Source organism: Metopolophium dirhodum, chromosome 5, assembly GCF_019925205.1.
Source record: "Metopolophium dirhodum isolate CAU chromosome 5, ASM1992520v1, whole genome shotgun sequence".
Lineage (NCBI taxonomy): Eukaryota > Metazoa > Arthropoda > Insecta > Hemiptera > Aphididae > Metopolophium > Metopolophium dirhodum.
Genome location: NC_083564.1, coordinates 14,162,141 through 14,177,992, shown reverse-complemented (window position 1 = coordinate 14,177,992; position 15,852 = coordinate 14,162,141). Strand labels below are relative to the sequence as shown.

The 15,852-nt window shown below is 30.5% G+C and overlaps 2 protein-coding genes across 2 annotated transcripts in view; one reads left to right on the top strand and one right to left on the bottom strand.

The window, feature by feature from the left end:
• Window positions 1-3,947: 3,947 nt before the first annotated feature.
• LOC132944839 (52 kDa repressor of the inhibitor of the protein kinase-like) lies at window positions 3,948-4,897 on the bottom strand. Its single transcript, XM_061014360.1, has 3 exons — window positions 4,717-4,897; window positions 4,326-4,522; window positions 3,948-4,228 (listed from the first exon to the last, which is right to left on the bottom strand). The coding sequence occupies exons 1-3, from the start codon at window positions 4,895-4,897 to the stop codon at window positions 4,115-4,117; spliced, it is 492 nt and encodes a 163-aa protein (XP_060870343.1). The 3' UTR covers window positions 3,948-4,114.
• Window positions 4,898-10,678: 5,781 nt separating this feature from the next.
• Window positions 10,679-15,852, top strand: part of LOC132945033 (hexosaminidase D) — a 34,256-nt gene continuing 29,082 nt past the window's right edge. The window contains exon 1 of the mRNA XM_061014643.1: window positions 10,679-11,095. Coding sequence (XP_060870626.1) covers window positions 11,088-11,095 — 8 coding nt within the window. The 5' untranslated portion in view covers window positions 10,679-11,087. The remainder of the gene's footprint in view (window positions 11,096-15,852) is intronic.

Genomic DNA, 15,852 nt, shown 5'->3' with positions numbered 1-15,852 from the left:
CAGCTATCTTCATCCATCTTTATCTAATCATCTCACTCCGATGAGCTGAAACTTGAAAGTATCGAAATATTTTATGAAAATAACCTGATCAAACGAAATTTGCGAGTTTGTGTTACAACTTATCCGGTTTAACGAACTGTCCGTTTATATTTGTGGCCTATTATTTTTTTGTTTACTGAAATCAAAATATACAATATATTATATTTATAATACAATAGTATTGCTGAAATTATTAGAATTGTTAACCGTCGCCGACGAATTTCGACAATTGACGATTGCCATAGATATCATAAAATATATTATTTACTATGATAAACCCAAAGAACTTATATATTATTATATAAGTACTCAGTATACCTATACGGTATATTTATAAATCGTATAATGTTCTTTTACAGAAATCTTTGTGATCTGCAATGCACCTATTCTAGTTTTCTATTTCAATTATAGTTCGCATGCCAAATTTAACTATACAAACTGGTCCGCAAGTTTATAGACATTCTAATACATTCTCCCGCCAGTGCCAATAGACAAAGTGTTTGAGAAGTTATATTTTTTTGATACCTAATTAATTTACAATATGAATTATTATAAGTTACCTATGTAGGTACTTGTCCAAAACTCTACTACCGGGAAGCCATTGGTTTTTATGGTATAGCAATACGAAGTTAACGATTTTCGGTGTTTTACGCACCCGTACAACGCTTAAAGTTTACCGAGCTTAAGTATTACAAATTAATTTTTTTTTTAATCTAGGTAAATCAACATTTTAAAATTGATGATGCAAAAATAATTCTGACACCCACCTATGGTGGTTTTACATAACAAGTCGAGGGATGTTTTTGATTTTAATTGTTCGAGCAAGCGCAGTGTGGTACACCGGGTACATATGAAAATACCAAAAATTTCAATTAGTTATAATACATATAACTTTAAAATAAGACTGACCGCCAAGTTCCGACTTCCCTGTCGTTTTCAGTTAAAAACTAATGATTTCCGGCAATTATTTTTTGCAATATCGTTCTTAATTCGTTGTTACTTGTAATATATACATATGCCTATTTTAAAAATATTATTCGTGGGTAATTGAAACGTCTAAAATATATTATCATATACAAATACGATAATAAACAAATAATAATAATTCAACTTAACCGGCTACGGTATTAATAATATTTAATAATATCAATATAAATATAGTATACAATATCCTAGGCTGACAATTCGTATCCACTTAAAATCGTTTTTCGTATACTATGATATTATATCATTGAATTCAAATTTAACACTATCCATAACAGTCACCCACTTGTAACCTACTGTTCAGCAGTCACTTCCAATTTTTTTTTTTACATTCTGAGGGAAGCGATGAATGTATTGATTTTACAATGATGTGTGTTTTTTTTTTTTGTGTCTGTCATCAGCTTTTAGGACAGTAAAAGTGCTTGAAAAACAGTAACTTTTCTGATAGGAAAGTAAATCTAGTAGGTACTATGGGGGGTCAAAAGATATACAACTATATTATACCATGTCAAATTATGTTGTAATATGTTTCAAAAAAATAAAAGAATATAATCAGTCTTAAATTTCTTATTTTACCGTTGCCTTAAATAATTATAATTTTCCCAAAATGATAATATAATTAATAAAAAAGATTTCGAGTTAAAAATCTAACATTCTGTGAATCGAAGAAATTTTATATTACAGAATATTATGTGATATTAAATCGATATTATCACGTGCGTCCAAATAATGTTAACGAACTTTTCTTTCGAAATAGATATCCATTTCATGAACTTCGATATTACCATAATGGACACAAATTTTATCCGTTTCATGAAATGAAAACATTTCACTGTGTACCTATATATATTTTTTTAATTTACACTAACCCTGCATGGGTAACTTTTCGTGAAAGTAAAAGTTCCTTCAGGATAAAATCCCACCCTAGAAGTATCAACTTTTATCATTATATTCTACTGGTTTTCTTCAAAAAAACATTTGTTTTAGACATTTTTTTTTTGCATATAGAAATATTGTATGCGATATGCGTGATGGTATAAAATACATTCAAAAGTGCAAGTACCTACTTATTATTTTATACCTTGATATTAATATATTATTGTGTTATGAATAGGAAATGGCCCAATGAAAATATTATTTTTGTATGACTATTCCACGAAAAATAATAAATTAAAAACATTTTACAATAAAGTACAAAATAATGGTTCTGCTTTCATGCAATGTATAAAACTTGTTTCCATTACATGGACCTAAAAACGTTTTACATGTTATATAATCGAATTCATGAAATGGATTACATGAAAAGTTCGATTAGTGATTACACTATGTGAATGTGACATATTATGTACGTATATATTAGTAGGGATAGGTATGTAGTATGTACCTATAATAATTATGTAGCAAGATCAAACTGGTAACAATCGCGCGTTTAACAGGCCTTAAAGACGCGTCGTTGTCGGTGGGTATTGTCTACTTCTCATATTATTATTATGCCATTTACCCATTTCATTGTCATACGAATAGTTGAAGAATAGAATGATTTTTTTATGTATTTCTTTAAAATAAAATCTAGGTTATTCTTATTAATTATTATATTATATTATAATATTATTATAACTTTTAAATAAAATTATTCTGCTTTAAATTCCCATTCTGTACGTCAAGATTTATTATAATAATATGTCATATTACTATGATAAATCATTTTTAATTACAATCGACAATATTATGTTAACCTCGTGTATGTATATTATATTTATATATACAACTAATCAAAACATTTAGTAAGTATTATTGTATTAATAGTAACGAATATGATAAGTATTGTGTTTATCTAACTGTCTAGAAAATGATGGTAAAACGTAAATCACATGTATATAAATAATTAGTGTTTGAACATTTCATGAAATTTAAAAAAATGAAATATTTCAGTATTTTAAAAAAATTTGTTTTATTTTTAAATAAGTTTTATAATTACATATAACTGTCATAAATTACCTTCATAATTGTATGGTACCTATATGTATACCTAACCTTTGGTATTATACATTTAAAATGGCATTCAACATTTTAAAATATTTTAATGTTTAAATGATACAAGTGGGTATACAATATTATACAGGTATCTTGTATACCTACTGAATTCTTACATTAGAATTTAAAACACTGAACATTGTGTTAAAAAAATAAATAAATTGTGTTAAAAAAATATCAATGTTTAACGTTTTTGTGAAATATTTCATACTTCAAACACTATCAATAATATTACCTAGGTATATACATTATCATCAGATATACTTTATAAGCTTTTAAATACATTTAACAATAGACACTGATTCGACCGTAATGTGGTTTTAGAAACATTAAAATCAAAATGTATTGTCACTATATTATAATATTATATTTAACAATATTCCGTACAAACTATAATAGTATATCAATCAATTTCTCAAATTTACTTTTTGTATTATTAGTGTACAAACTATAGTAAATTGTTTTGTTTAAAATATAATATTTTGTCGGAAATGATTATTAGCTGTGTGACTGACTGACAACTATACTGTGTGTATATTACATTATTACCTATAATCTTCTGCCCAAGTACTAATAAGAAATAACTAATCGTTTGTTATCGAACAATTTGTGCTATAAATTATAATATATGTAATATATTATACGGCCTGGCGAATTCAATCAAATATAAAAGTCTAGATTTTGATCAAAACAATATGGTGGAACAGTGGGAGAAAAACGTTGTATTTTAAACCAGTGGCATAGTTATGATTTTGTTCTGGGGGGGATAAATAATTTATTGGCTAAACATAAAGTGGGGGGGCTTCGTCCCCCATACCCCCTAACAGTTCTTTTAATTTTTTAAACATAATACTATACACAGTTAAATTGGTACTTATTTATTACCGCCAGTACATCGTATACAATTTATCTCCCCACCACTCTTGTTTGGTATCCCCCCCACCATAAATAAAATAAGCAATAGAAATTTAAAAAAATATATTGTGCTTAATACTTAAACATTTAAAAAAAAATAGTACTTCAAAATAAAAAATGAAAACATGTATAACACTATAATTTATAAAATAAGATCCAATTTTCTTGGTTTTTTAGCTAATTCATTAATTATTTCCTCTGTGTCAATGTGTACATTTTTGTGGACAGCTAACATGGTTAATCCATTCAATCGATCCTGTTTTATGACAAATAATGGTAATTAGTTAATTATTATGAAGATGTAATGACAATTGTTTTATGACAATGCACAAAAATGTGTTTTTTATTCTTACTTTAGACATGGTATTTCTTAAATAAGTCTTTATTCTTTTAAGAGAAGAAAACATCCGCTCAGGTGTGGTGGTAGAGACAGGCAATGTACATACAATTTTGATTATTATAAATATATTAGGAAATATACTGGCATCACATTCAGTTAGAGCTTGAAGAGCTGATTTCGGAACATAATTAGATCTGCTTAATTTGCGCCCTCATAACTTTAGCTCAACCAGTACAATGTAAAAGTTTTATACATCTGGAGAGTAAAATTCAACTAATATTTTGAATGAAGATTCATCATTTTCAGCTAAAACTGTATTGGAAGAAAATAAACTCTCAAACCCTAAAAATGTAATACAATTTTAAAATACACTAATAAATAATAATATTATATTATTATATTACCTTTAAAAATATCTGAGTGTGCTAAAAATCTCTTTTTCAATTCAGTTATGAAATAATCAACGTATGGTATAAAAACAGTTATTTTATAGTACGTTTCTGCATCTAATTTTTGATCAGACAATGGATTTGCTCTATTTGTTTGTCTTTTATTCAACTGTTTAATTGTCAACTCAATATCCATTTTAACAACCATTTTTTTTTTTAAAAACATTTTTATAAAAATAACTAGTATTTACCTAACACACATTTGTATATTTTTTTTAACCTTTGCTTGTAGGAATATTTTTTTGAACTCATCACATTCACTTCTCATGCATTTCAATTATGAAACAATATCTTTTGTTAGGTCGACTGCTTCCTTTAAATCAATTTTTTATTTTTGTAGCTGCTCACATAAAGGAAGACAACAGCTAAATACAAACAAAATGGCATTTTTAATAACATAATTTTTACCTATTTAATTAATATTTTAATTTCAAGGTTTTAAAAAACTACCTTAACAATATAGACTGATATTATAAACTCAGAATCCATAGCTTTTAATAGTAAATTTGCATCTGTAGTGGAGCCTGATGAATCATTACAATCTGAAATAGTCTCTAATGCTTATAAGACAAACTCAAATAGCTCAACAAAATCGTGAACCGCATCATATCTTTGTACCCATCTTGTGGCACAAAGACGTTTTCACTTTTACATCAGTCTCACTATTTTCAATACAAGACAGCAGAACATTATTACATTTGGGTGTACTGAAAAAAACGTATAACTTTTCTATAATTCCCAAACAGTTTCTTATAGGTTTAATGTTACTAGCTGTTGAGACGGCCAAGTTTAATGAATGAGCTGCACAATGTATGTATAATGTTTTGGGATATTTTGCTCTCACTTGGGCTTGAACGCCTTGTATGTGGCCTGCCATATTACTTGCACCATTGTAACCTTGTCTATATAAATAGTTGCAGTCAATCCCACAACTCATCAATCCTATTATACCAAATTAAAATCAAAATAAATTGTTTTAAAATATGTAAGCCATATTTTTTTTCAATTATCATTCAAAATAGAATCTGCTAAATTTTTCCCTGTCAAACTTTGAACAGGAATACATTTTAAAAAATCTTCATTCACATTTTTATTTTTGTCAACACATCTAACACAGAGGGCTAACTGTTTATCAGCCAGCACAGTAAAACATTTTGAGTCATTAATTTCATTCTGAATTTGTGGACAAATGAATTTATTTCTTCCTTCTTTTTTCAAAATACTTTTTAAATATTCATCACCATCACTACGGTATTTCAAAATAGCTCTAAAATTTCCTTGATTTATATTATCATAATCTGTAACATAAATGACTTACAGTAAGATCTGAGATACAAAAAATATATCAAATATAATATATACAAAAAGCTAAAGGGTGAAATAAATAAATGTATAAAAAAATACTAACCATATAAGTTTCCAGAATCATTATGTCCACGCAGTGCTAGTTCTTGACGATATTATACACAATATTATACAATCAATAATTGGTACAAGGCGTTTCCTATTTGACTTAACTTGCTTCGATCTATTAAAATTAATAAAAATAATCATAAATATATATTGAAAAATAATAAATAATTAACATGACTTATGTTATCTTATACCTCTCGGAATCCAGTCTATCAATTATTGACAATTCTTTATGAGAGTATATATTTAAAAAATTGTCTGAATCCAAGATGGAATATTCGTGATAGCTCCTTTGTGAATGTGTACGAAAAATCTGAAATAAAAATTAACAATAATAAATATTATATTATACAATCTACCGACATGGGCATATAAATAAAAAAGCATGCAATTAGTGCGTACTTCAACTACCTCCTTAGCATTTTTCCACTCCATTTAAGGCTTTAACTACAAGCTGTCCTAATGGCTGATTATTGATTCCGCCAGTCTTTGCAAAAATAACGCAATATTTGCAGAGAGCTCCATTTTTATATTCAGAATATGACAGCCAATTATATTCTGTAAGCCACTTATATTGAAACTTCAATCCACGGTTTTTGTTTTTTTGACTTATAGGAAATTTATAGTTAGATGGTGGTACCCACACATTAGTTAGAATCTAAAATTAATTTTTGTTTATGTAGGTAATTATACAATTTTTGATATCAAATTATTATTCTTACAAGATGTTTATCTTCATCAGAAATCGAATTTCTTTGTACGAATAAATCTACATCATTTTTCTTATATTGCTGTATATTCAAGGGTTCTTCGATCTTTTATATAAAAACACATTGGTCAATAAGCATTAAGCATATAAAATGTATACATTTTTAACAACTTAACTCTTAAGCATATGCTTATAACAAGCTCATGTGCAATGCCAACATTTTTATCAAAGTAAGGGAAAGTAGGTACTTACATGAATTGGAACTTGAGACTGGAGATCACAACTGTCAATATCCTCAATTGGAGTTAACTCAGCGGATGTGGATTCATTATTAACTGAAGGTTCATTCGGTTTTTTCTTGTTTTAAATATTAAATTAAACAGAATACATTTATATAATTGTAATATAATAATACATATAATAATATCTTCGTTTACTTTTAGTTTTTTTACAAAATAAGAAAGAAAAGTATTGTTTCTTCTGTTTGTTTCATACTCCTTAGTGTTATCCATAGCAAATGTGTAGCATCAATAATCAATATGGACAAAAATAAATTGAAACATACAGTCACACAGTCACTATACATATAGTCCCTGCAGAGACGTCAACAAACATAAAACTGTGTAAAGGGCGTCGTCGCGTACTCGCGTCATGAAACAACGGTCTGGTTAACAGTTTATCCCGTCTTACCATCATAATTACGTATTGAAAAACCCACAGTCTATATATAGAAATCTGTGGAAAAAACTGTTGTTTGACGAGTGTTGTATATTGTGTGTAGCGTATCGTGTATGCATGTATGGATGCATGATACTATTGATACTATGATAGGCGTTAGCCATTAGATAATATAATTTGAGAGCCCAGATAGGACGTGGTGGATTATATCCGTGGTTATAATTTATGACATAATATGGGTAATTTTATAACCAAATAATCTTATATCGGTATATAAGTCAACGCATTAAACATTAAAAAAAAAAGAAAAAAGGCTCTAGGGGGATCTATCCCCCCCACCATAACTACGCCACTGTTTTAAACCATAATAATAAATGTAATATGTATTAATGTATTATGTAGTACGTACATATTAGTGCATTGTTTATATTATAATAGTATACAATACGAGTATATGACGAGGCGTGTCTACAGGTCGCGCCTATTATGTACTTGCACAACCTGCGAAATTTGACAAAACATTAATTGTACACCTCAATGTGATATCAATAATATCGTGGTTCATTTTAAATATAAATATTTTTATTTTCATTTTTATGTCATTGATGTTTAGTTTTTATTAATCTCTGTACCGACAACCAGGTAACGATAAGTTTTTCTTTTTCGAAACTTTAAGGTCCCTACTGTATTTCACAGATCACAATCATATATTATTAAACTTATTGAAACTTGTGCATGACCTGCGAAAAAGGTCTGGACACAACGATGCGACGACGAATTTGGTGTTTTAATACGACACTATAGATAACAGGAAACGTCTCGTGGCAAAAAACGTGTCGTGGTTTCGGCCGAAATGACATTTCCAGCGTAATTAATGTCACTAATATTACAGAGACTCACAAAATTTCGAACTTCAGATGCCAAATAGGTAATGTTATAACACAGGGTGTGTGCAGTACCTGTGATTGACGAGGAAAATCCTAAGCCAGAGCAATCACAAAGAAAGGGGCTAAGGAAAAGGGTCAGCGACGATAAAATGGAAAGGGGTACGCAAATACGCAATACGTCGAGCGATAAAATAAAATTAGACGTAATACGAGACGGAAAACTGTTTTTTTGGGGTTTGCGATTGATGGCGGTCGGAAGAAAAACCCGGTGATGTGACGCGTTTACTGCCACGCCACTACGTGGAATGACCGATTCTTGTGACTTATATAGGGTAGGCCATTGGCTACAGTACAACAGTTTAATATAATTTATATTATAGTGGATAGGCTTTACTGGGATTTTTCATGGGATCCCTACGTATGCATTTTGGGCAATGAAGTCCTTCTTTTACGTCGTTTGATGGGTATGTAAGCTTTATATTGATTATAAGTATATATCAGTATACCTACTACTATAATATTATATGGACTATGGAGTAGGTATGAACTACGGTTTACAAGCATTTATATTACAATATTATATATCATACACAACCGATTAAATTCTGATCGAAAAAAACAATGTCTTAAATATCCTATTTTAATTGTTTTCGATTTATGTATGATAACATTTTTTATTTTTGTTTCTTAGTTTTTATACATTCTAATATGATAGAAGTTTATCAAATATAGTTATCAATTATTAATTAAGTTGTTCAGCTGTTTATCGCTTCTCTCGGAATCTAAAAAATGAATATTAGACGCAAAATTATATTAGTTTTTGTAGATGATTTGGGAAGAACTGGAGGTGCTGCCTCCATGTTTTATATGTATTTTAAATATATTATATAGGTCTTCGTGAAATGTATTCATAAATTATTTTTGGCTTTTTCCTATGAGTGACATCAATACACCATATACCTAAACATGTAGTAATACTACATTTAAGTTTTTGGAAAAAATAAATCTTAGGGCTTCAGTTCTGTTCGTGTCTCGGGGCTTTGGCCAGGTTGACACTGATCTGTGATAATATGTTTTAAGCCGTATATATACCTAATATGTGAAATGAAAAACGTTACTTTGTAATAGTTAAGCCAGTAAAGAATCGTTATTAACATTTATGACAAAATTAATAACATTACATAATATATTGATACCATATTATATTCATGCCAGCGTTAAAAAAGAGTCCTTTTAAAATACGTGCCTTTAACTTTTAATTTTCCGAGAACCCTCTATATTATCACAATGACAATGTACGGCTTCGCCAAAATAATCTCGAGGCCACAGACTACACTAAATAAGGAACTTCTTTATAATTTACTTTATTAATTTATTATCAAGTGAAGCTCAGCTGTGGACGGCCACCGTTTTTTCGGTTGGCAAAACATTTCATTCATTATACAAAATGTATTAGGAATAACATCGTTTTTATAGTGGTAAAATAAAATAGTAAATTTAAAATGATTTATATACATTTTTTTTAAACAAGTTTTAAAAATAATAAAATGTAATGCAAGATAAATCATAATTATTATTCTTATTTACCATATAAAATACCATACAATTGCCAACCGACATTGAGTCTTCAATTCAAGTTCCCTACATATAAATCTGTGGTTGAGGCACGTCGCTGTTATACGTTTTCATTTAAACCGTCTATAGGTCTATAGGTAGAGCAGCCTTTGGGTACGTTTATTTCCAGGACGTCACCCGCCGCGGACCTGGTTACCCGGTAAGTGGTCGTGGCCGCACGCGCGCATAGTGACCGAGTGAGCGAGTGGTACGAGAGAAGAGCGACGACGGCAAGAGAGCGCGCGTCGTCCGCAGCCGCCGCGCCGTCGGTCTCGTCCCCGGCGCGTCCCCGGCGCGTTTTAGTTCGGGGAGCAGACTACCAGATGGCCTCGCCGATACACGTCCGACGGTAAATCGATAGAAGAACACAATGTACGCGAAAAGGCACACCCGCCGCCGCCACGCGCGCGCGCGCGCGCATTGTAATAATGTAATATGAAACAAAATAATATTAAAATAATATAATATTATTACAAGTCCCGTGTCCCCGCGGCCACGCCGAGTGTTCACGCGCACACGCGTACACTGTAGCCGTAGTAGTTGTAGCCGTCGTAAAGCGGCCACATCGTATGCCGTTTGGCGGGTGGTCAGTGGCCGAGTGGACGGGACGACGGGTTTGGTCCGGGTGGGGAGCGAGGTGGTTTCTCTACCGAGTACGTCGCCGTCGTCGTCGTCGTCGCCGCCGTAGTACTGGTGTAGAAGTAGTAGTAGTAGTCGACGCCGCCGTCGCCCGTCCGACAGTCGCCGTTCTACATAGCTGGACGTCTGTCGTTCGCCGTTGTCCGTCCTCTTCGCGCGTCGTGATCAGTGTTGTGTGTCAGTCCTCTCTTCGCAATATTTTCGGCACTGGGTCGCGGGTTCCGGCCGGTCCAGACAGATCTTTTCCGGTCACCCACCGTCGTCTCGCCTGCGACGGTCAGTGGATTACACGCGTTGACGGACTTTTAAAAAACGGTCCGATTCGCCTCCCGGTGCGGATGGACTGACACGCAGTGTGGAAATCGCAGTGGAGACCATCTGACGATATGGACAGGTAAATAAGATAGATATTTTTGCGGCACAGGTGTCACGTGTGCAATATATAATATTGTATTGTTTAAAATATGATTGTTTGTTATTGCCCGCCGTCCGCCGTGAGCCGAGGGTGCCCACCTGTTTACCCAAGTAAAAAATATAAACAATAATTATTATAAATAATAATTTGGAACGATCCAGTCGACATGGTCGTGTTATTATATCTGTGTAGTGTGTCCGATAGGTACTATTACTACCTACGTTTACCTTAGTCGGTTACCGCACTACGGCGGACAGGTGCCGGTCACCACCCTCCGTCACCCCTTAACACACCCCTGACGATCCATTCTCGCAGCAAACGGTCGACGATGCCGAAATTGCGACCCGTGGGTGGTAGGTAATAAAATGTTTGTTGATGATAACGATTCGTGATAAGTGGGGCTGTTGGATTCGTCGAATGAATAATAGTTTTTACCGCCGTTTCGGCATTCCAGTATCTGATGGCAGTATTCCACATCCTACTATATTATACCCACTATAACTTATACTGCAAGGCTGGCTCATCCATTTTGGTCGAATCTGTTTGTTTTTTATTTTCTTATACACCCTCCAGTAATTCTATACCGGTCGGCGGTCTGCGGCGGTAGTTTCGTGTACACACGGCGTATAATATCAATATAATATAATATAAATATATTATATTATAATATCGTTGATTTCATATAATATGATATCATACCAGTCCGAACTCCGAATTAAAACGTAGCTACGATTTGATTTTTTGTAACCGTTGCCGCCGTGAAAGTAGCGCGCGGACCGATGTTGTTAGTAGGTACTTACCTAGTTCTACTTGTTCATTCCACCTCGCGTTTTTTCTCGTCATTCGTTGTCCGATGTGAATGTGTTCAACTTGCATTCGGCAAACTCACAAAAGACGTGGTTTATTTATGTTATACAAATATTACAGACGCTTAAATAAAATAATAAAAACAATTCTACCCATCTGTGGCCTAACCTTATATTTACGTGGGCATACTGTTTAGTATTTATTATTATGTTTCTTACTGACTCCTACGATAGCGATGAATGTACCACCTCCGCGTACAGGTGATATACACTCAAAGTGAAATATTTTTACATCTATTGTACTGGTGGCGCAATAAATTGTCTTTTATCCGTTTTAAACGCCGTAAACTATGATTGTGACGGTGTTTAAACTGACGAAAAATTTAGTAGGTATATTGTTGTTACTTAGTTACAAAGTTTGGACGCGCTTTTATTACCATATTTATTTTATAATTGTTAAATACCTACAAAGTCTGTATTTGCGGGTACAATTATAAGAGCAATGAGATTAAAGAAATAGTACGTAACTTAGCTCGACAAAAGAAATCATACTTAGACATGATTGGTGATGCGTCCTATTTGATTTTATGCTTTTATTTGAAGTTGCATTATTATATTTTATTATTATTTATTATTATACCTAGGTATAATAATACCTAATTCAAGGCCTTAAATAATAAATTTATTTTCTAAAACCCTGATGGAGAAGTCCTTAAAAGTAACAGTTTTTTTTTCGATTTTATGGTTATTTGTTATAGGCATGCTGGGCAATCTGCAAAATTGTTCTGTAATCTGTATTAAATGTGTGCCGCTTACCGCTCACGGATAGTTGTAGTAACTAATAACTCAAGTAATAAGTAATAACTATCTGGACCATTATAAAAACGTAAATAAGTATTTAATTCAAAAATATTACGATCTAGTGCGTACGGTAATGTAGTCTTTATAAGTACCTATCATATATGTGATCATACTTGCGTATTTACTCTTTAATATTTTGTATAATATAACGGGAAATAAAAATCTGTAGCAATTTCGCAAAGAACAAAAGCACGTCCCCTTTGAGCTGGCATTGACGGCAATGCTTCGGTGGTCGTCTTTATTTTATTTGGATTTTTGACAGTTAGCCAAGAGCTGAAAAAAGTCGCCGAGGTTAATGCCCCTATAGTAAACGCCAAGTATTGAACTATACTTCATGATTTTTATGAAATCGATTTCTTTTAAATCATTTTTAGTACGTGATTGTTATCTTGACCACGTACCTATAGCGTAGACTGCTTAGAGGGCAAACTTTGAGTTTGTATTTAAAAAGTCTGTCGTTTCGTTTTGATGAATGTATTTTTTCTCGATTTTAAACCTCTTATCTTTTCGATGTCATTTTAAGCGTGAGCGTTTATATTAATTATGATAAGATATTTCGTTTTTTTCAAAAACATTACATTCTGTACTTCGAGGACCTAGGCACAACACGCATATTATTATATAATAATAGAGAAACAACACAATTACACGGACAATTTAAATAAAGAAGCACCACACACCCACTGATTATTCTTTTAGCTACCTACCTATAAAATAACAAATTATATTTAATAAGTTAAAACATTTTTTATCTTAATTTTATAATATTATTATTTGATACAAATTATTGTAGGTACTTCGTACCTATATGAAAAAAAAGTTTCACTAACACGACATTATTGGCTTATCCAGTATATATATCCTTATAGAAATATCCCGATTTATATTGAAAACGTGACGGATCAAAATTCGATTATAAAATACTGAGTCTGTGTAAGAAGTTATAAATAAATGGGGCACGAAAACGTGCTAATGAATAATGATATATAAATCGTAGTTATATTTAGTTGCTATTTGATGGTCCGAAAAAATTATGTACAAAATTATGCAAACTAATTGGAGAAACTACTAACTAGTTATATGTGTCATTAAAATTATTTAACTGCACGTTTTCCTATATCGGAATATGAATTATTGTAATAAATAATCTATAAGTGCCAAAATTCTAAATGCTATTAAGTCTTATATCGATCCTTTGTAATATGTATAAATAGTTTAAATACATTTTGATTGCTCCAAATTATGATATGATGCATCCAATAGCGGTTAATACTTAGTAGGCGTTTAATATTTAAATTTTAGTTATGATTTATGGTATTTTATACAACCCATAATTCAAGGTGTAATTTATTGTTTACTAAAAATGAAAATATTTGATTAGGTATATTATTATATCGGTGCCATATTAATAATTTTACATAAATAAATAATAGAACTAATACCTATCTATATTATATTATTGTTTTTTTTTCTTAAGTTTGAAACGAGTTTTAAGAAGAATCATTAAACCGGTGTTCATATTTAGATTTATTTTTTTATATATTATCATAATATGTATTTATATTTAAATATTTTCGCTAATATAAGTGTTACTCAGGAAATGTCTATATTTCATGTCATAATATTTATTTTATTTTAAATAGTAGAGATAAGGGCAAATTATTACTGTGACCTCTTTTGCGGATACATAATAATAGTGAAGCAAATTAATAAAACGTGCTCTGGTGGTAACAATTTGTACCTTCCGATTCGGGATGTATAGATATAGTTTTATACTGGTTATTTTACTTTTCCTGATAAATTAATTTTTTTAATGAAACTGTTTACTCTAGTATAGTTAACTGTATACGTTGATAGGTACAATGTCTACTAATATTATGAAATACATTCAAATAATTTCACTTAATGCAAAACGTAAACGAAAATGTCGAGAAAATACATACAAGCTGAAAATAGTGTCCCGATTGGACGTAGGTGGAAATCCGCCTAACCATCAGTACAGGCGTCAATTGCGTTCTCGGTGATAATTTGTTTTGCCAATAGGTATACTTATCCTTACACAATTACAAAATAATTGATAACATTTAACTAATTTGTTATTTTTTGAATTTACGAGTGTTTTGAATTCATATTTTTTTTTAATTATCTGAATCAGAATATTACAATTTAAACTTTTAATAAATTTTGTTTTTTAATTGTGGGAAGTAAATAAATAATTGTAATTAATATACTAATATACCAATTTCCCCTATAGGATAATTATTAAGGATATAAATATATATATAATACATAAAATATATATAGGCATATATTATTATCTTTAAATTTGAAAATAAATAAAAAACATTTTTAACTGAAAAATTATTCTTAAATCATAATTAAAAAATAATGATATTATTAAAAAGAAAAACATCTAACCCAGCACAAACACTTTTATTCTGGTAACACTGAACGTTATGAACTTTCTTAGTTACTTATACATTATACCATATATGTAGGTAACTAGTACATTACTATAAATGTCAATATATTTATATTATATATTATGGTATTCTATGTAATTGACTACTTGATTAAATAATAACAGCAAAAACAACAGACTAATAGATTTTCTTTACATTATCCATGATATATTATATAGGCATGTTTATAAAAATATATTTAAAACAAAAATATATTATGATTTATAAACTAATTTTTTTTTAAAAACATCAACTTAATTATTTAATAGTGAATAAACTGATGGTTATTGGATTTTATTATATGTTTTTAAATTAAACGCCTATACTATCATTATAATATATCATATATTATATCAAATAAATTGTAAGGTATCAAAATTGAATTAAACTATAAATTCTATTTATTCACATTCTATTCAATTTCGTATACTGTGCCTATTGTACGCTTATGAATAATTATGGCACGTTTTTCGCTTTTTTTCACTGTGCACTTGGTTTTAAAATACAATTTATAACAATATTTTTGAAGGTAATAATAAAGATATTATGTATTTGTATTATTGTTTGAATTTTGATGTACACGTACAATTACAAAGTGCACAACGAA